This window comes from Pezoporus flaviventris, unplaced genomic scaffold (genome assembly GCF_033815535.1).
Source record: "Pezoporus flaviventris isolate CSIRO_AGI_PZ_B2104156 unplaced genomic scaffold, CSIRO_AGI_Pfla_v1 ptg000064l, whole genome shotgun sequence".
Classification (NCBI taxonomy): domain Eukaryota; kingdom Metazoa; phylum Chordata; class Aves; order Psittaciformes; family Psittacidae; genus Pezoporus; species Pezoporus flaviventris.
The window spans coordinates 3,098,889-3,121,385 of NW_026892612.1; the positions used below are offsets into that span (position 1 = coordinate 3,098,889).

At 38.5% G+C, this 22,497-nt stretch overlaps 1 protein-coding gene across 2 annotated transcripts in view; it reads left to right on the plus strand.

Moving 5' to 3' along the window:
* The window catches only part of PIP5K1B (phosphatidylinositol-4-phosphate 5-kinase type 1 beta), an 81,674-nt gene extending 63,758 nt beyond the window's left edge, over positions 1-17,916 (plus strand). For both annotated transcript variants that reach the window (XM_061470840.1, XM_061470839.1), the window contains exons 12-15: positions 778-933; positions 1,688-1,832; positions 10,590-10,710; positions 17,201-17,916. In XM_061470840.1, the coding sequence (XP_061326824.1) occupies positions 778-933; positions 1,688-1,832; positions 10,590-10,710; positions 17,201-17,203 (425 nt within the window). In that variant the 3' untranslated portion in view covers positions 17,204-17,916. The remainder of the gene's footprint in view (positions 1-777; positions 934-1,687; positions 1,833-10,589; positions 10,711-17,200) is intronic.
* The last annotated feature ends 4,581 nt before the right edge of the window (positions 17,917-22,497 follow it).

Here is a 22,497-nt window from a genome sequence, read left to right on the forward strand (position 1 = left end):
TCTGATTCTCTTCTTCAGTCTTTAGCCAAGTAGCTTTGATGCTTTTAGTTTGAATTCTGTAATAGAGCACAGTATGTACTACTGCAGTGCATTTGAAGTAACTTTGCAGCCAATGCACGGAGGTCAGCAGCTGGCAACTGGAAAACACTAAATGAACTGGCTGGCATCTGTAAGAACTACTACAAATGGGGGTCATGGTTCATTAGTAGTAGATCCTAAAGTTTCACCCAAAATGCCATTGTAAGTAGGTAGGCATTGATAAGAATTATAAAGGGGATGCCCATACATGAGTGTACAAGCCATCAACATTTTAGAAGTGTTTATTGTACCCAAAGATGTTTGCCATGTCACTGAAGTAGAAATTCTGCAGTAGCACATACATCATTATAATAGCAGTCGTCTGCAGCTTAAGAAAATGATTATAACGTCTCAGAATACTCCAAATGTCTTTTCAGTTTTCTTTTTTTATGTATCATTCTGTCTCTGGGTTGATACTTCACAGATTTGTAACTCGGTGATTAGCAAAGGCAGTTAACTGACATGATTTTTTTTTTCTCCTTTTTTTTTTCTTTTTTTTTTCTGTTAGCAGTAAGGAACCCCAGAAAGACAAAAATACTTCACTCACAGATGACATAATGCCTTTGGCTCTTGTTTTAATATAATGTTGAATAATTTGGTTTCTATCAGGATGTGTTCTTCGTGTGTATTCAAAAAGTCTAGCTTTATAGATGGCTTGCTTTTCTATAAGGTGTTAAAGATGTTCATTTGGTAATGTAGCTTTAAAGTCTTCACCTTCAAAGAAGCGGTGCAATTCCATCATGGCTCTGAAGGCAACATCACAAGAAATAGTGTGTGCAGTTAGCCAGGAGTGGAAGGATGAAAAGCATGGCATTCTTGCTGAAGGACAAAGCTATGCCAGCCTTGATGAAGAAGGTAATGTGTTTCAAATCAACGGCCTAACCAATGTTTTTAAAGGAATTTAGTATAAACTGTAGAAGCCCTGTAAGCTTCCAGTCCGGCTCATCTTTCAAAACTTCAGTCAGGTTATTCTCATGAAGACAGTTGTTAAGTCATATGGCAGAGTGGACCTTCAGGAGCAAGAAGAGGTCAGAATCAAGGTTATAGCATGATGTTAATCTTTCGGGGGATCCTAAAAGAATTTATCCACCCTAGGTTAGCAGATTAAGGCCAGAGCCAGTGCTATTCTTCTCATTAGCTTTTAAACAAGCACATCACGTGAAATGTTTTGAAGCTGAGGTCATTGTTCCTAGAGTCTTTTTGAGGAGATACAGTCTTTGGACTTTCAGAGCTCATCTGCAGCCAGGCTCAAAGGAGAGCCAGCTGCATAACCCCATCTGAGAACTGGGCCCTGGTAGTGTGAAACCAATCACAGAACCTAGATTTCATCAGATATTCACACTACTGTAATACTTTTAATATTTGACCTTGGGGTTGCTCTGTATCCTGCTGAATGTACTGGCTAAAAGCTGAAGCTCACCCTGTAATGCAAAAGACTGTGGGTATGGCCATATGAATATTACAATCACATCAGTTTAAACATTATAAGACGCTCCAAAAAGCTGTTGAGACAGCTTGAGACTACGAGATGCCACACACTTGCATGAAGATTCTTGGATTCAATTTGAAATGAAGTTTTTAATGCTGTTCTTTATTTTTGTGTGTGCAGTACTAGGTTCGCACCGCCGGCCAGATCTGGTGCCAAGCACTCAATCTCTGTTTGAAGCGACTTCCCTGGCAACCACAATTTCTTCCTCTTCCTTGAACGTAGATGAGCATTGTCAACATGATCAACCTATGCTCCATTGTAGCAGGTAAAGGCTGTATATGTGGTAGTTGATTCACCACTATTTTGCTAAGTCTGACCATGTGTGTAATGGTAGAGGCTCTGTGAAAGAAAAAGCAGAAAGGTCAAGTGCCTCTGTAGCTCATTCTTGAACCTCTCCAGTGAAGGAAGGGTTGTATAAGCCCATGGGATTTGTTATGTATTTGTTATGTGTTATGACTGAGGTCACAAATTTGAAAACATAAGCACAACAGAAAATGTTAATAGTATGATTCATATTTTTTGTCATGTTCCAAAACTAATCTGGGTACTAAAAACTTGCTTAATCTGTGCCACAAACCAAACGAGACATTAAGATCAGAGTAGGAAATACTTACTGTAACTTGTCTGTAGCTGAAAACAGCTTCAGAAAGCTATGATGTGCTAGGGAAAGAGACCTACTTTCAAGTTGATCTTTATTCTGAATGTATGGTGCTGAATGCTCTGCTTTAAGTTATTTCAAAATGACCATTTTCTAAAATGAATTTCTATGAAACATGGCCATGTAGTGACAGGACAAGGAGGAATGGCTTTACACCGACAGAGGGGAGATTAGATATTAGGAAAAAAATTCTTTGCAATAAGGTTGGTGAGGCACTGGGACAGATTGCCCAGGGAACTTGTGTGTGCTCCAGTCCTGACAGTGGTGGACAGGGCCTTGGGCAGCATGGTCTAGTGGAAGATGTCCCTGCCCATGGCAGGGAGTTGGAACTAGATGAGCTTTAAGGTCCCTTCCAACCCAAACCATTCTATGATTCTATGAAACTTCACTCATCGGTGTGATTAGCGCCTGTCTGATTTTGATCTGGGAAGATTAAACCCAAGAAAATCTCAACACAAGTTGTGCAGATGCTTATGAACTAGACTGACTACAATTTGACTTGTGTTTGAATATACTTTAGCCATGACAGTCCAAAACCATGCTTATACCAGTAAGTCTCGCTGGGAGATTGTCTGGGTGTATGCCTGTACTTTACCGTGCACACCTGAAATGTGCTGTGTCGTGTCATCTTGCCTGCTTGCAGATCTCTTTACCATGTTGGTAAAGAGACCATGGCTGCTGGACAGCCATTTCTTTGTGTGTTTTTGTTAAGAAGGTAACCATTGTGAACTCAAGTACCTTGAATTTTGTTTGAAATAATCTGGAATCCTAAACTACACAGTGTGTATATAAATTTGATGGACTTACCCATGTGCTGAGTTCTTTACTGTAAACTGCATGTTGTCCAAAATCATCAAGTTGCTTTAAAAGCAGTCTTGAGGCAGTAGTATTTTACCTTATGTTTAAATTTGACCATCTGCATTTTTATAAGAGGCAAATTGACTTGTAGAGTTGCTTGATCAAAGTAGTATTTGCAGCTTCCAGTTTCATTAAGTTGAAATGAGTCTCACTTATGTGGCATCTTCCATAGGTCTGATGTTTTGCTATAAAAATTTGGAATGAGGTATGTTTTGGGGTGTAATTAAGTTTTAATTACACAACCATCACAAGTTGTTCCAAAATGCATCTATATAGGCTTTAGGTAATAAAATTACTAATGAATACACATAAGTAGAAATACAGCTCCTTCAATTCAGCTTCTGTCAGTCTTGTCCAGTTTGTGGCAAAGTTAGCTGCAGGACTTCAGTATTCTATGGTCTTTTACCAACTTTTAGCTTCACTAGAAGTAGTTATAGAGTACTGCGTTTTTTTATTTGCTTTGAGCACCAAACAAAATTACAGAACTACTTTGTATTAGCACTGTCAGCAAAGGAGAACTGTGGAGTTGTCTGGGTAGAGTTCAGATTTACTGCAAATAAAACATTTCAAGTACTCTATTATATTTTCCTGTAAAATTATTAAAAAATAATTCTAAAATTAATAAGGTTTTTTTGTAGATCTATATTTTGGTTGTATGTTTAGACTCACTCTCCAGCTGTGGTTCAGTCAATGAAATAACCTAAAATGTAGTATGCATTTTCAGTTACGCAATTAACCCTGCACATCCTTATCTTACAAAAATCAGATTGTACCTGTATTGTCTGCAGTCCAGGTTTGCATACTGGAAATTAATCAGTAAAACAGGACACGTGCTCTAACACAGCAGACCTTGCACCAGCATTCATAGATCGTGGAGTCATAGCTTAGCTTTAGAATGGACCTTAAATGTCATCCACAACTTCTCTGGGCAACCTGTGCCAGTATCTCACCACTGTCACAGTGAAGATTTTTTTTCCCGGTATCTAATCCACGTCCTCCCCTCTTTCAGTTTAAAAACCATTCCCCCTCATCCTGTCACTACATGCCCTTGTAAAAAGTCCCTCTCCAGCTTTCTTTTAGGCCCTCTTTTAAGTACTGGAAGCTGCTCTAAGGTCTCCCTGGAGCCTTCTCTTCTCCAGGCTGAACAAACCCAATTCTCTCAGCCTGTCATCATAGGACAGGTGCTCCAGCCTCCTGATCATCTTCATGGCTCTCTTCTGGACTCACTGGAGCAGGTCCTTATCGTCCTTGTGTTGGGGGCCCTGGAGCTGAACGCAGTACTGCATGTGGAGGTCTCACAAGAGCAGAGGGAGAAAATTACCTCCCTCAATCTGCTGGTCACGCTCCTTTAATGCGTATGTCCACCATACAGGTGGCTCTTTCTGTGTCTTGTGTGAAAAAAAAAGACCTTTAGTAATCAGGAATTCTGCCACGGGGGTTGACCAACTAACATCCTTGCTTGTCTAGGTGTATCCTCTTCAGCTTTTCTTCTTACCAAGTACTGGTTTGTGTCACAATATCGGTACGTACGAGTCATGAAGATTACCTTCCCTGTCATAGTTAATGGCTTTCATTTAGGATTTGAGAAAGCTGCTAAGCATGCTCAGTATTTAAATAATTTCCCAAAGATTATTCTGGATGTTTGCAGTTTTGTACCCACCTCTGCTTCTGCATCAGTACAACATGGTTCTTCCCTCTTCATGACACTAAATAATATATCCAGCTGAAGTTTTATTTATGTTTTTATGGTCCATTGGAGAAACTTCAGTCCTCCCATGAGAAAAGTTGGTAGGGAAATAAAAATGCTAAAAAAACTCTGAACCATCTTAGATTTTTCTTACTGGAATTTTGCTTTTGAGTATTACTGTGATGCAGGACTCATCACTTTGCCATTTGTCTCTGATGAACAGAAAGCCTGGAGGAATCTTTGAAACAAAGCATGAATAAATTATTTGTTCACAAATGTGAGCCCGCTTTCAGTCTTTAAATATGTAATTAACTATGACATTCTGCTTCAAGTTATTTAATAGAATTAGTTTGGCATAATCTTCATTGGGCTTTTTCTTCTCTTTCAAAGTCTCCTGGCATAAGGTAGAGTGTATACAAATTTCTTGTAACCAGTCAGAAACCTCTGGCTTAGGGTACTAAAGGAAGATAATCCTGCATGCAAAGTAATAATACAGTATCTGCACAGCTCCTTGATTCCTGTTAATGTTAATGAGCTGTGTGTGCATATGCCAGTGAGAGGACTTGTTAAAAAGAGAACAATAATACTTTTGGATACTTTTAAGCAGATGCATTATGTTTAACTTTGGGTTTTTTTTTTGCAATTACCCTCTGTTTCTACCAACCGTGAAGGTAACCATGCTTCAAGGAGGGGGAAATGGCATTTTATGAGAGAAAAGAGCTCAGCACCATCTCTCCTTGAGAGTGCTCTGCGCTTGCGGTATGAAGCAAGGAACTGCTACCGACATGGTTAAGCAGACAGAGGTGTTGCTGAGTCAGAGACAGCTCCTGAGGCTGTATCATGCAAGGAGGTTTGATATATCAGGGATTATTTTTATAGCAGAAGTGATAACAGATTTTTACCCTCTCGGGGTAAAGTTTTTCTAGTAAGTACTCATGAATTAAAGATGACAGATCTGAATGTCCTGAGCAGTATGCCTGTTGTCTCAGCTGACATTGCTTTTACAATTGCAAAGAGCTGAAGGAGGTGAATGCTTTACAGGTGCATCTGGAAATGCTTTAAACTAGAGTTTCAAGATTGAACAGAAGTCTCTCTCCAATATATCTTTCAGCAGGTCTCATGGCTTCCAGTCACAAATCCAAACAAAATCCCATGATGCATAAAGGGGTAGTTCTCTATCTTTAGAGTAACCAGTGCGGGTTATAGAAAGGGGACTGATGAGTTCTTCTGATACATTTAAGCCTAGGAAAATAATATTTATGAAATCTGATTCTTGTTTATGTACTGTTTATCTCTATTCTGTAAGATGTTACAGACTTCTGCCTTCTCTTTCCTATTCTTTCTGCTTTTCTGTATATTTTTTAATTATTTGTTGCCATACTGTCGTGGTTTAAGCCCAGCAGGCAACCCAGAGCCACGCAGCCGCTCGTTCACTCCCCCGCCTTTTTCCCCCCCACACTCCTTTGCACTGCTGTTTTTCAGCGGATATCACTTGCAACTTTGGAAGGCTTTGAGGTTTTTCTTTTTCTCTTACACAGACAAAACTTCCTGAAATGCCCAGACTTTGAACTGAAATGTCCCGTGACTTGCATTCTATCAAACAAACTTTTCAAAGACAGCTTAGAAAATACACATAAAAATTTCTGCTCTTTTTCTCAGTAGAAGGGATTTGTAGGTATTAGTTTTTCTGTTGTAAGGAATACTTAATCACACCTCTTGCCAGTCTGGTTTTCCACAAAATTTTTTGTGTCAAGCTTAAACGTCTCTGCCTGTCTATCACCACCACCCTTAGCTTATGAAACTTAGACAAATTTGTCTGAACATGATTCAAAGTGGATTAAAATATGGATAAAATCGGATTAAATTCATGCAAGCTTCATGAAAATAAACAGCTAGGGAGAGGACTTGAATGCTCTCATGCTAGCAGATACACTGAGGCACTGGGGAAGTCCCCATGGGGAAAGAAGATTTTACTGTGATTGAAGTAACCTGTAGTTGTGGCTTAAAGAAAAACAAGGCTTTCACAGTTCTTCTGTGATGGAATTACTTTTGCATCCTTTCTACTTTTTTAATTAAGAACCAAGGTAAGATAAAATAGACTGCTTTAGCAAGAGGAGGGCAACAGCACAGTTGAGCATATTCATTGTGGGTGATCTTTTTTTTTCTTAGCTTTTTTTTCTTTTTCAGTCTAAAAATTAAGGATGAGAACTCAGCCCACTGAGTCATGACTGTTGGTCATGGTAAAATTGACGTGCTTACTGTGATCCTTACTGATTCACGTGTCATGGTCTTCCATTACAGGGAATGTAGTAGCACAGATTCACTGTCAGACTCCTTCAATTGAAGCAGCATTTAGAAGATGAGATGTATCTGTTCTCTCAGGCCTGTGTTTTTGATGTTTCTCAACAGTGTTAGTGAAATATTACAAGGGAGTTTTACTATGTTTGACCTATTTTTTTTTTTCTTTTAGACATATATAACTTATGAAATGCTTTAGAAGTCATAATACTTCAACATTGTAAACAATGGACTAATGCATTTAGTTCAAAAGGTCCATTAATACCTGTTCGCCCTGTTCACATTTATATGTACGCAGAACAAATTTTCTGCAACAGTTGATATTGAATTGTACCTTAGAACAATAGTTTTACTGCTCATTTGTCCTGAAAGACATTTTTCTGACTTCTATATGGAGAGATTTCAAAGATCAAAACTCATCATGCAACGAGCTGATAATTTCTTTCAAAAGTTTATATAAGAGTTTTCAAAGACACTAGACTTTGCAAATGTGCTGCTATTTAGGGGATAAATATTCTACGGGATATGCTGTAGGAGAGCATATTTGACATCGAAAGTTAGACATCAAAGCCTGTTTTTATTGCAACTCTTCACAACCAGGGAGACACAGTGGCTTATTCTAATTCATGGCTGTTGTATTTTGGCACTCTCTGAAAAAAACAGCTGATAATTACATTCTGCAAGAGCTGTTCTTCACACTGCAGGAGGGGAAGAAAAAAAAACAAAAAACCAAACCAAACCAAGCCCACAAAAAAGCCCACAATGAACAACTAAATCCGAAACACACATCAAACTTCTGCATCGGTCAGTTGTTACTACTTGGCACTGTTTCTGCCATTCTTCAAAGGCTGTGCAATGACTTGGAAAGGAGACTGAAGAGTTCTACCTGTCCTGCAGGCTGCCTCGCAAGTAGACACATTAGGATGAGGCATATTTGTTTTTCCATGGAGAAAACACTTCCCAAAGTGGACAGTTTTCTTTTAAATAGAGAAGAACTATGCTGTTACTGAGCTTAAGGTTCAGTATGTAAGAAAGCTCTGTCTTGCAACAGTTTTCTTACAGTTTTCCTTTTAATAATTCTTCATGCAGATGAGTCTTCCTTACTTGCAGAATTCATCCCTAATTATTCAGTGTGAAAGTCACAGCAGCAAGGAGATTGCTATCTGCAAATAAATTGTGGATCTTTGACTGTAAGAAAAAAGGTGGATTGATACCTGTTTTGTTTCATTTTCTTTCATCCCTACTGTTGTTCAAGGCACTTTAGCTACTGCTGGTTTTCTATATGCAAGATTAATATACCTTTGTACTTTCTTTTGTCCCCTTTCTCCCATTTATTTCTGTATGTTAATATACATATTTTATATATTATTTGTTTCTATTTATTAATCTCTTCCTTAGGAAGTTTATTAGTAAATAGCCAAATTGTGACATTTATAGGAGCTTCTCTTTGACTTCTATTAACATGGTGGATTTGTTTCAACCCTCATTTTCTGCCTGACTGTATATTGTATTTCTGTAACAGCTGAGGGAAAAAAAGCGTCATATTGCAAAGGGGAGATGATAACTTTCTTTATCCTATGTTATAACTAAAAACCAGTAGTTTAAGAATCCCAAAACCAAGTGCTGAGTTCACATTGCTATTGTTTGCTATCCACAACAGGCTGTGAAACAACACAGATTATAATTTAACAAACTAAGAGCAAAAAGAAGCACAGTGCCTTCTAATGGAAAAGTAGAGAAGAGAGAAAGAAAAGTAAATAATAATAGAAGGACTAGGTCTTACTCTTCGGATACGAGCAGGATATAAAACTTAAAATGCCACTAGTGTTAACTGCAGGATCCTCACCTCGTCTTGAGTACAGGTTCCAGAGGTTTTCTGGATGTGAAAGAAGTTATCTATAACAGCAGTAAAGGTGACAGTGATGTGGCTGGATATGTATCTGAAAGGAATAACTATTTCAATATTTTTTGCTTCTAAACTAAACTTGATACAGAAACGAAAGCCAGGTATACATCACAGCCTGCTCAACTTGCTTTACAGTTAGTAGTGCAGAGCACTGTTTTCCACAAGGAAGGGCTAACCACTGGTTTGCATGTTTTTATAGCAGTAGTGTCTGCTCACTGCACATTTGTGTCGTGTTGTTTTCATATACAGGCCTTTGCACATTCAGAGGCCTGAACTGTGCAACAGCAAAGATCAAAATTCCGCAAGCAGAAGTGACTCTCCTCCCCTCACCCTCCCCTTTTGCCAGGAGTAGTATCTTTGGTGACAGAGCTTATTTTGTGATAAAACAGCGCATTTATTCCCTTCCTGTCTGTCCTCTCCCCTTCAGTAAAACAAAGCATTGGCAAAAAAACTGATGTGACTGAAAAGTTACTTAATAGAATATTAGTAATGAATGTGAGAAAAATAATACCAAGTTAATGATACCTGAGTCACCCTCGGGACAAAAGCAATAGTCTTACAACTGAAAAGATGCCTAATACACTATATATTAAAAAGAACACTGTAATGTGGCAAAGGTAATTTGACATGAGGGTGACTGATGATTCATTATTTTGTTGAGTATTTGAATTTTTCCACTTTGAATGCTAGCTTTGCCCTTTCTGAAATTATACCCCAGCTAAAACATAAACTACAAAGCATTGCAAAGGGAGGGGGAAATCAGTCATTTCTGGACTGATGGCTGTAACTATGTTTTTGTACCCAGTTATACTGCAGAATTGTTTGCTTTTCACCTTGTGTGTAAATAGGTAAGAAAATATATCTGCAAAAATTACATCTGAGTTTTCAAGGCAGCCTGGAGTCTGTTAGTTTCTGGCAGCTAGTGAGGACAAGGGGTAACAGGCACCTCAATCTATTAAAACACAGCTTTGTGATTCCAGGTGTGTTTACAAAATAAAGCAAGATTCCTGTGCCCTTTCACATTCTTTCTGGATAGCAGATAACAGTCAAATCTATGAATGAAATAATACAGCGCACCTGCTCTGTAAACACTACTTCCTTGCAGAGCTGTAGTAATTACAGTACACTCCCATTCTTCTCCCACTTTCCCTTTAGAACTGTTGTATGCTAATGATACCATATCTGCATGAGAAAGTCCAATGCTACTCTGCTAATTACTGAGTTTTTCCCCCTATTCTGTATTAAGAAATGTTGCCAGAATTTAGATAATGTGTAATGCAGAAGTAACTTATTTTGGAATTAATGAAATTATCCCACATTTACTGTGACATAATTTCGTTCTTTAAATAAGTATCAGAGTTCAGGAACAGCATTGCTTCCTGGTAAAACTTTAGTTAATGAAAAGATAGAAACTGTGGCTTGTGTATGTTAGTCAAATATGAGCTGCCAATTATCTAGCCATTGTCAACATATCCATAGTTGTCCATTTACATTCTTTCTTTTCAAGTATTCGAAGCTTTTACTTTTGAGAGAAACTTAATTTAAAATTTTCAGCTATGACTGAGCTCTCTGTAACTTGTATTTTGGTTCACTATAGTCTCCCTTTTCTTTGCAGTAAGGGCTCTTTGCCTTCGAGTTCAACGTTCACTTTAGAAGACAGTGCCATCTATTTGACTTCAGAACAGAGCACACTGGAAACGGAAAATGATAATGCTTCAGTTCTGGATGTCTACTTAGTAAGTTGTCAAACTGTTTCTAATGAGCTTTTTTCCCTGTAATTCCTTTGACTGTAGCTCAGCAGGTGACTACAGTACATGCTTCACTTCAAGATGCAAGGTTTCATTGAGGTATTTATTAAATGGGACATATGCCTGAGTACCTTGCCAAAGCAAATCCTAAAGAATCTATGTGCCTATTAGTTGTGTTAATAATGAAGTATGCCAAAATGCCCTTCAGTTTTTCTTTAGTGGTAGGATTTTTTTTCCTGTTACTTGTTTTACATAGGACAGGGAAAAAAAAAGGAAACAAAGAAAAGAAAAATCTTTCCATGTTGAATATTCCAATATTCCACAATGTAGAAATTAATTTTTTTCAGAGAGTGAAGTTCTGTGTTTATATCCCTGATTTTAAAGCCAGTGAAGTAGAGCTCAGTATGAAGTACATTAATGGCTCCCCTTTCTGCTGTGAAGGGTTGTCCAGTTGTGGTAGCTGGAATATGATTAAAAATGTATATTTTCTGGTTTGGTTTCTAGTGAGCAGTTTATGTGACTGCTGAAAGATAAGTCTACATCTTTGTTTGTCTTTATATCACCCATGTTTTATAAATTCCCTTAGTAGCTACAGTTCACATTCCACAGGTACTAAGGATGTAGGCACCCAAGTTGCGTTCCAGTTGAGGGAAGTTTTGTGCATCTGACCTTTTTAGGCCATTTTGAAAATCTCAATAAATATGGGAGGGAGAGATGTTAAGGTGTTTTCATGAAGGTTTGGTTTCCTAAAGCACAAATTGAACATCCTGATATAATCCTAGTAATATTTTCCCTCTATTTTCATAAATAGATGTCTGTAACTTTTGTGGCAAGAACTGTACTAGAGAGGAAGGGTCAAAAAGGAAAGTCTGTTCATTAGGTTAATGATAAATGTTTTGTGCAGGCCTGGTTATATAATGAAAAGTAACTTGCTTATTTTCAATCACTTCACTAATCCTTTGATGTCCTTGCCTCCCGCTTGTTGGACAAATTTTAGTCCTCTAGTAAATTAAGAGCTATGAATTTTTGATCCCATGAATGAATGAAAAAAATCCCAAACCATGTAGTAAAATAGCAGTGTTAAGTAAGAGTAAGTCAGTTAACTTACTATTAAGAAAAAAAAAAAGAAAAATGGATTTTTTTTTTTTTTTGAAGAGTGCTGGGTTGAAATTCAGACAATCAAGTAAGGTAGGGTGGAGCAGAGACTGTAAAAAGTTGTTCTAACAGGTAAGAAAGAGCATTGGGTTCGGGGTGTTACATTAAGGGATGTCCTGGGTTCAGCAGCAGCAGTCATTTTTCTCCTTCTTTGTAGCTGGTGCAGTGCTGTGTTTTTGACTTTCAGCCTGGGAACAATGCTGATAACACCAATGTTTTTAGTTGTTGCTCAGTAATGTTTACTCTGACCAAGGACTTTCTGAGTCTCATGCTCTGGCAGGGAGGAGGGGAAGCCGGAAGGAAGCAGGGACAGGACACCTGACCCAAACTAACTAAAGAGGTATTCCACACCACAGCACGTCATGCCCAGTATACAAACTGGGGGCAGTTACCTGGAAGGGCTAGATCGCTGCTTGGTCGGGCTGGATATTGGTCGGCAGGTGGTGAGCGGTTGTATTCTCTTCCCTTGTTACTTCCCTTATCATTATCATTATTGGTGGTAGCAGCAGTGGTTTGTGTTATACCTTAGTTACTGGACTGTTCTTATCTCAACCCATGGGCGTTACATTCTTTTGATTCTCCTCCCCATCCCTCCAGGAGCTGGGGGAGGAAGAGGGGAAGTGAGCTACCAGCTGCGTGGTTCTGATTTACTGGCTGGGCTTAAACCGCAACAAGGGAACACTGTGCAAAGTCACACTGTGCAGCTAATGTCAAATTTGAGATTTTACCTGGTAATAGCAATAATTTTTGTTCCAGGACACCGGTCCAGAGACATCTTGAGTTTGCAACTGCAGGGGTGGTCTGGGCCCAGAGTTTCTCAGTTCTGAACAAAGACCAGGTTCGGCAAACCAGCATTTTGTGAACCTGCCACTCTAAGTAGCACTGTTAGGAACATCCTCAAATCCAAATTTACTTTAAGATTCCATTGGTTTATTTTCTCATCAATCTTTTAACCCAAATAATAACTTAAGAAATCTAGCTTTTATCAATAAAATATGACTAACCATGATCTGAGCACTAAGTATAAGCCAATCTAAATTATTCCCAAATATTCTAGCACCATAAAATGAGAAACAAAAAATGAATATTCCATAAAAATACTTTTCATTTTTAATTAAAAAATGCAGCAAGATAGAAGCAGATACGTAAAGTAGTTGGAAATTTGCAGTGTTTCTCTGCAGAGAATGAAAACATTAAAGGGTTCTTCGTTTATGACTGTGTAATACAATGATAGATGAGGTACTTAGAGTAAAAGATGTAATCTGAGGTAAAGTGTCCTGTATGTAAGCTAGCAATAGAGAAGGTAACGTTCTTCTGATTAGTATTTAGCACTTTCATGTAGAAATCCACACAAAAAAAACCAAACATACAATCCCCTGCAACAAACACATACAAAAAAACAAACAGACAAAAAAAAAACAAAAAGCCACCCCCCCCCAAAAAAAAACAAAAAAAAACAAAAAAAAACCAACCCAAAACCCTGAAAACCAAAACATCACAAAAAAAAACAGAGTAAACTAAAATTTCCTTCTTCCTCTGGAAACAAAGTTTATTAGCATCATCGGCTGATATATAAGCAGAAAAGCATGAAATATCAGCAACCACTGTTGAACACAAAAGTCTCCTGTGTTCTATGGAACTTGATTAATAGGCAATATAAATCCAGTCCTGCAAAAGTTTTTTAACAGACATCAGCAAGTGCAGCTGATCCTGAAGACCTAAGTCCACTGTTATTAAGGACTGATACCCAAAATGGAAGAACTTAGAAGTGGTAATTTCACTTGGGAAGTAAGGAATAACTTAAAGTCACCTTGTTCCTTCTGTTCTGCAGTGAAGCCCCAAATTCTTTTACTGAGCTTTCTGTCCCTGAAAGAGCAACATGTGCAATTATGAACTACTCCACTGTGTTTGCTTAGCGTGTCCATCAAATTACTTAGAAAGGTAAATGACATATTATTCTGGCAAATTACAATACCAGTAAAATCAGTGTAGTAAGGCTTAAGAATTACTTTGTTTCACTGCAAATAGGCTTAATTTCCTTTACAATTACAGTGGAACAAGAATATGCATATAAATGGCATAGTGATAAACTCCAAAGTTTGCTGCATTGTGATGCTGCACACCTCAAGTCATCTGGTGATAAACATAGGATTAAAAAAAATAAATATATGCCTTGCCTGTAGGATTTCTTTAAAAAACTACTATTTTGCTTGAAGAATACTTCTGTATATTTAACTGTAATGGAAGATTCTGATTTCATACAGAAATTGTTATATAGAAGTACAGCATTGCCTCCTGTTACTGAACAAAGGGCTCACAAAATTTGTATATAATTCAGAAGTCAATACTACTGAAAATATGGCTGCAAATGATAGATAAGGACTTCAGTGAAATAAAAGAATCGAATAACCATAGCGATGTGCAAGCCCAGCATATTTGGAGTCTGGTTAGTGTAGCTATGATTTGTGTCATATGAATTGCATAGATGATATTATTACATTTAAAATTACTTAGTGTTGTGGTTTATGTCCAAATACAAATTTTATTATGGATTCTGAAGTCCTAAAACAGATAAGCAGATTTACAAATACTGGTCTATAAAATACTGTTTAGAAACTGTCGAACTATCTGAAAAAAACTTATTTTTCAGTGCTCTTCATCTTTTCTTCTGTTCTCACTCCTGTAGTTTTTTATTAAAGCCTGTCTCTTTGAGCATTTCCTAGTTCATATTCAACATCAGATATAACTTTGGCTAGCGGATTGCACTTCCACCATAACTACATGTTCTAATGCCCAAGGTTTTTAATGTAGCATATGAGGAAATCGATCACATCAAAAATATACCCATGAAAAGAGAAATGGAGCACAAAAATGCTCTGATACAACAAGCCTCCAGTAGGCTTAAACACTGTAAATGTGTTACGTACCCAGTGTGAGACAGACAGTGATTACAGGAATGCATCCTGTAGTGTCGTTTGTCCATTATTTATCATTTTGGACCAAATTATACAGCCAAACTCAGTCTTTAGCACAAAATAATGTTTCTTATATCTGCAACGAAGATAATCCCAAAGATGTGCAGTAGTTACAGAGTTGCTTAGAGGACCATGTCCTGCACCTTGAAATAGGTGGGCTTTTTCCAGAATCATATGCACAGAACTGGACCGTACCTGACTCAAAGTTGAACATCTGAAAATCCAACCTCCTTAAAATGGCATCAGTACCATGAACTATGTTTCTGTGACACACAGCAGCTGCTACAAGTTTCTGTCAGGTCTGTTTTCTCTAACATCAGCAAATTTTGCTGATACTTTTTCCATCACTGATCCCTCTGAAATGCTCTGGAAGGATCAGAGGAAAGACATCAAGAATAAACTGCTCATAATTGCATTATGTAATTTGTGGAATAGTACAAAGCTAGCATCAGCAATACTGCTGGTCTCCTTTGAGAGTAAAAAGTAGTAATGAAGGCAGAGGATCTGAAGTTGCGCTGAATGACCATTAAGTCTGTGAAAAACTGAACTGCAGCCATTCTGATCTGAGCTTTCAGCCAGAAACTAGATGGTGCTAGTGTAAATTTTGACTCATTTATCTTGACTTCATAAAACATTATTTTGTTTATTGGTACTAGCATTTTTCTTTTTTCCTTTTTTTTTTTTTTTGGCAAACTGACTAATTTTTTTAATCTTTCTTAGCCTTATGTCATATTCTTTCTAAAATATTACTTCAATTTTACTCATTCATCAGTTTCACTTTGCATATTAAATTGTTCTCTGTCCTGCAAGTATATACTAATTTACTCTGTTAGCATGTTCAGGTGCTAACATAGTAGTAGATAGACTTTCACTGCCAGACCACAGCTACCTAGAGAGAGAACGTCCTTTAAGAAATCAGCACTGTGCTCACTACCATCAGTGATTATGAACACCCTAACACTGGTGCACGATACAGTAATAGGTTTAAAGGTTGCCACAGAATGTTACTGAAATATCATTCTTCAAGGTTGAAGGTCTACTGCTAGAAGTCGTTAACTAAAATATTGATTTATATCTACTAGTAACCTTTCTCTGAGATAAGTTTTAAAAATGCCTTTGCAGATTCTTTTGCTGTTCATAGTCAAGATTAGATTGCTGTTGAACTATTTAAAGGTTAGTTAAATGCTTGTATCAAAAAGCACAATTTAAAGGTGACCTTAAAAGTCTGTTTAATAAATGGGAACTTACATCTTCATTGTATTTTTCATAAGGTTTTGTAGTAAAAAAGTTCATTACAGATGTCTTTGATTTGATGCTCCATGTTGGATATATTAGCCGAGATGCATTCAGTTTACTGCAGTATTTTGTTCAGCTGTCAGTTTACCCTTAATTTGAGTTGTAGTAATAAGGTGTTCAGCGAAGAACAGTTTCTCTTTATTTCATCTCTGACTCCATAGAGATGCTAAGAATCATAGCATCTTGGAATAATTTGGGTTGGAAGGGACCTTAAAGCTCATCTTGTCCCAAAACCCCTGCCACGGGCAGAGACACCTTCCACCAGACCGGGTTGCTCCAAGCCCTGTCCAACCTGGGCTTGAACACTGCCAGGGATGGGGCAGCCACAGCTTCTCTGGGCAGCCTGTGCCAGTGCCTCACCACCCTCACAGTGAAGAATTTTCTCCTAGTACCTAATTTAAATCTACCCTCTTTCAGTTTAAAGCCATTCCCCCTCATCCTATCACTATGTGCCAAGAAGTGATCAACTGTTTGTACTGCATAACAACTGCCTCTGTAGGAGATAGTGTAGAAAACTCTGATTCATTAACATTATTATGTGATTTCTTTGTGAAATAGAATGACCTTGACTAGAACATTGGTTGTTCCTGAAAGGTTTTGGATAGGTATGATATTCAATTAGGGAAGGGCATCATGCGGAAGCTAACAGGACTTCCATACATGATCTAGAAAGACTGCTGTTTTCCCCTAATGCTTTGAAGTTACAAAGGCCCCAGTCAATTCTACAAGGTAATAAAAGCGGTTGTGAACTGCTGGGTGCTCTCAGTTTGGACTGTCTTCTCTGATGTCCAGTGTGTTCAGCACTTTGCAGCAGCAAGTAGTTAGTTCAATTTCATGTAATGTAAGTGTACTGCAATGTCTGTAAAGCCATGGGAGTAACCTGTTGTACAAGAACAGACACCCAACACCTTTGATTAGAGGGCAAGGTAAGAAAAGAATCACGGCCAAACTGGGCTGCAGTCTGATCAGGGGAAGAATCACGTTATCTGTTCATAATTCTGTAAGAAAACAAACACAACTCTTGACTTTGCTTGTAATTTCTATATTTCCAGTAACAAAGAATACACAGAGAGTACCAAGGTTAATGAAGAGCACTTTCTGCACTCCTAATTTAAGAAGGAGGAATTTTCTGAGCCTAACAGATGAAGAGTAATAGTCAACTGGATTTATTCTAAGTGTCAGGATCTCTGAAAGGATTGATAGACTTGGCAAAAATGACTTGAAACATTCCACTCTGCTATCATCTGCTGTTGCTTGCTGAACTGTGAAGAACTCTGTATTCAGGCTGCTTTCTACTATATTGCCAATCACCTTTTGTGGACTTGGAAGTGATATTTTTCTTATCAGCTCTCTAGTGGTTTTATTTGCATACATTCTGTAACTATGCACAAGCAAAATCTATTGTCTGCTTTACCTATTTAAGAATAAGCACAGTGATTAATAAAATTAATTTAATTAGTTTTGATCCTTCAGTTCTAATCACCTAGGTCCACATTAATGGAAATTGGAATTGATGTCATACAAGGGTTAGGGTAAATCTCCACACATACTATATGAAAATGAGTCTCTAAAGATACTTTCACTCCTGGTGAAAAGGAGGAAAAAAAAAGTTATTTATAAAAAGGCCTTATGTTGTGTATATATTGTCTTTGAAGTATTTTTGATTTTAGTTTATTTCTTGTAAAAGAGAAATTATATAATTTATTTAGCAAATACTACTGTAAACTATAGTTTTACTGATGAATAAAATATTTTGTTCCCAAAACTATCACAGTTGTCAACCTGTTCTTGATCCGTACAGGACTTGGTATTTCTCTAACTTTATGAGACAGTCTTGAGTCTGTCTCATGTCTTTTCAGTATGGGCAGTCATTTTAAGGTAACTTGAGAAACTGTTCTGGTTCCTTTATTTCCCTAGCAGCAGAGGTATGACCCCACACACCAGTGACCATCAATCAAAGGTTTCATGCTGTGATGTAGTGATATATTTAAAAACTACGTGGGTGTCACTTTGAAAGTTAATGAAAGCTATTGGTAATAATATTTCTTCCAGGATTTAGGGTAGCAAACCTTCTGAATTGGCAAAACCAGAATTTGGCACTTCAATTCCTATAATTATGCTTTGTACCTCTGCAGAATTTTTCATTTAACATTTTGGTGTGGTTTGGGGTGTTTCTTTGATGTAATCCTATAACCCTGACAAGAGGAGGATATTAATTCCTCAGTTAGGTACAGAACAGAGAAACAGAGAGTGTTGAGTCTTTTCTCAAGTATGTTGAGTTTCTGTCTTAACTTAGAATCATAGAATCATAGAATAATTAGGGTTGGAAAGGACCTTAAGATCATCTAGTTCCAACCCCCCTGTCGTGGGCAGGGACACCTTATGCTAAATCATATCACCCAAGGCCTCGTCCACCCTGGTCTTGAACACTGCCAGGGATGGAGCATTCACAACCTCCCTGGGCAACCCATTCCAGTGCCTCACCACCCTCAAGGGAAAGAACTTCCTCCTTATATCCAATCTAAACTTCCCCTGTTTAAGTTTTAACCTGTTACCCCTTGTCCTGTCACTACAGTCTCTAATGAAGAGTCCCTCTCCAGCATCCCTATAGGCCCCCTTCAGATACTGGAAGGCTGCTATGAGGTCTCCAGGCAGGCTTCTCTTCTCCAGGCTGAACAGCCCCAACTTTCTCAACCTGTCTTCATACGGGAGGTGCTCCAGTCCCCTGATCATCCTCGTGGCCCTTCTCTGGACTTGTTCCAACAGTTTCATGTCCTTTTTATGTTGAGGACACCAGAACTGCACGCAATACTCCAGGTGAGGTCTCACAAGAGCAGAGTAGAGGGGCAGAATCACCTCCTTTGACCTGCTGGTCACGCTCCTCTTGATGCAGCCAGGATACAGTTGGATTTCTGGGCTGCAAGCGCACACTGAAGCTGGCTCATGTTCATTTTCTCATCAACCAACACCCCCAAGTCCTTCTCCGCAGGGCTGCTCTGAATCTCTCCTCTGCCCAACCTGTAGCTGTGCCTGGGATTGCTCCGACCCAGGTGTAAGACCTTGCACTTGGCATGGTTAAACTTCATGAGTTGGCATCAGCCCACCTCACAAGCATGTCAAGGTCCCTCTGGATGGCATTCCTTCCCTCCAGGGTATCAATCGAACCACGCAGCTTGGTGTCATCAGCAAACCTGGTGAGGGCACACTCAATCCCACTGTCCATGTCAGCAACAAAGATGTTGAACAAGACCGGTCCCAACACCGATCCCTGAGGGACACCACTCGTTACTGGTCTCCATCTGAACATTGAGCCATTGACCACAACTCTTTGTGTGCGGCCATCCAGCCAGTTCTTTATCCACCGAGTGGTCCATCCATCAAATTGATGTCTCTCCAATTTAGAGACAAGGATGTTGTGTGGGACAGTGTCAAACACTTTACACAAGTGCTTGTGTCTTGTGGTTACCTCCTTTCCAGACTTGAAAGTAAGATCGCTTAATCTAAAAAGATAATTGTTCTGCAGCATTCCTCTTAGAAATTCAACAGACCAATCTGCATGCGCTGTAAGCAAACATTCTGTACATGCATGGAAGGACCAGATACTTCACATGAACAGATCATAGTATATGTAGAATGTGTCTCTATACAAGGTAGATATTTCTGATTAGTCTTATTTGGGGAAAACCATGAAAATTCTTAAACACCAGATTAAACATTAAACACATATGTGTCACTTTTGCCAATTACCTAGTGACTGTAGTGTTTGAATCATCTGACCTTAGGCAGTCCCCAGAACACACAATTTCACTGCAACTATTCTGCCAGATTCTGAGCCATCCTTTGTATACAATCCCTTTAACACATCCATTTATAAATTAAAACAGCCATTTAACACTTGAAAAAGGAAATCCTGTATAGGCTATGGAGCCTCCTGGGAAAACCTTCTCCAAAGCATGTGCACTTACAAGGGTTTTTTTGTTTGCTGTTTTCGTTATTTAGGATGGGTGGGTGGTTGGTTGTTTTTGTGTGTGTATGTGTGTGACCAAATGGTTCAACTGTGATGAAAGAGGGATTACAGCTAAGCAATGTTAATGATCAGTAACTGGGAACACATTTCTTTCTCTAATGCACAAAACAGTGTAAAGCTTCAAACATCAAGGAGTACAGGAGCTCATAAAGATGCTTATATTTCATGCTTAAGTATTCTGTTTCTCTTCATCTTGCATTGATATTCTGCATTGGCAGCAAAATTTAAAGACTTCTAAACATTCCTATATAGCTAAGGAGGCAGTGCATGTCAAATAAAAATAAAATACATACAGAAGATATAACCAAATCCCTGTGGTACTGAAGTAATGTATTGGTCTATTTCTCCAGGTCTAAACAGATGGAACTTACCACAGGCAGCAAACTTTAAAGAATTAGGTCACAGACATGGGCATTCTGTGTGCAGTGGTACCTGAATACTCTGGCCCTGCAAGCTGCTCATAAAGCACAGGTTGCTGTCTGCTTACAGAAAGGTAGAGAATAACTCCAAATTTGTAAATCTGACCTTATGAATTAATTATATGGCATTCAGAGGGAAGGTTTTGCCTTTCATGGTAGCATGTAACAGTTGTCCTCAGTTCTAAAACATGAAACAAAAAAAAAAACAAAAAACCCAAAAAAACAATTTCAAGTCCTTGTACTAGAGTTTAATGGTTTGAAAATACTAACACCTACCCCAAGATCTGTTTTCTTGCTGACTGTGCTTATATTTCAGACAATTTAATTTCATATAGCTCAATGCTGTTTTCCCAAACTGTTAACACTAGAGAGTGATAAAAAAGTAATCAGTAGTGCATTCCACCTGTTCTTCGTAGAAGCTATTTGCTGACCCATTTGCAGTGGTGCATGCATCTGCATGCAACAACAAAGTTACCAGCTCTTTCCAGACAGAAGGTGATGTCCTGGTCCAGGAGGACCCGAGTCGGGGAGATTAGCTGTTATAACCAGAGTGAGCTTAAGACACAAGAGGCCAAATGCTGCTAATCAAAGAAATTTATTGATTACTTGTCTAAACCAAGTATTTATTTACTGTGGTAAGAAAACAGCAATAGGAAAGGCAGAGAAATAGAAAAGAAGGAAATCTAGCAAACAGTTGGGATAAAGTTGCACCAGACAGTCACCACCACTGGTCCAGCAATGTCCCACTGGTCTGCAGCCTCCGTATACTTCAGTGACGAGGGTCCCACCAGCTGTTTGATAGCACAGTCCTTTCTACAGTATTACTGCATTCCTGTGCACACCCAGCCCTGCCGTGGAGCTCATGCAATTACTGTGTGATCATGTACCGTGGACTGTACATGTCTTGGCAGGTTGAGGTGGTCACCCACGCTCAGGCACATCCCACAAAGCGACATGACCGTTCTTGACCTCAGTGGAAACTGGTTTCAGGTGGCTGTCCCTTATCTGTTCATAGCAGCTGAGCTCAGTTAAACCATCAGCAAGTCTTGCAACAAGCTCACCAGGACTGCAAGCAGGCTTTGAGACAGTCACCTTAAGATACGGTCTCTCACAGGTGCGGGGCCTGACCCTGCAGTAATTTCGCATCTGGAACTGCTTTGCAGTTACTTTACACCAGACTAAAAGATACTGATACTGAAGTGTTGTGATATGAACAACTTTAACCTCAGGGACAAGGATCAAAATAAAGTTAAAATATTAATTTAACATATTTAATTATAACATCTATTAATACATTAAAATTGCTAATCCCCAAACCCAAACCCATTTGAAGTTGTGTGAATGATCCTCACTGGTAGTAACACCCTGAAAAGTTCATGAACTTGAACAATGTTAACAAGTTTTTAAATGATTTTGTAAGTGAGACTGGTAGTATCAGAGAAAATACCTTATCTATAACAATTCGTTGATCTGTTGTAAACTTAAAAACAAGAGATGCGCATTTCCTGTTTAGAGCTTCATACAACTTTGGATGATTAGAGAAAATTACTGTTTTTCCAGGAACTACCTGGATAATACCTGAAAATATCTTCTGACACTCTTTTTATAGGAATGGCAAGAGATGTAAAAAAGCACCAGCTTTTACGAGATCAAATGCTACATAAAATACCAGGCATTCCACCATTCTGCCTGCTGCTTTCCCCTCTCCCAGATATGAAAAGGGAACTGTTTCCTTTACTAATGTATTCTGCCATCTGATAAAAGTTATTTCTCCCTATAGGCCTTACCTCAATATGTAGGCCATTATAGTTGCACACACATAACTAGTTCCTTCCAGAAGTGATAGTGTGCACTGCTCATCAATGAATTAAAAGTGTCTTTTATCTGCTCAATGTATAAAAAT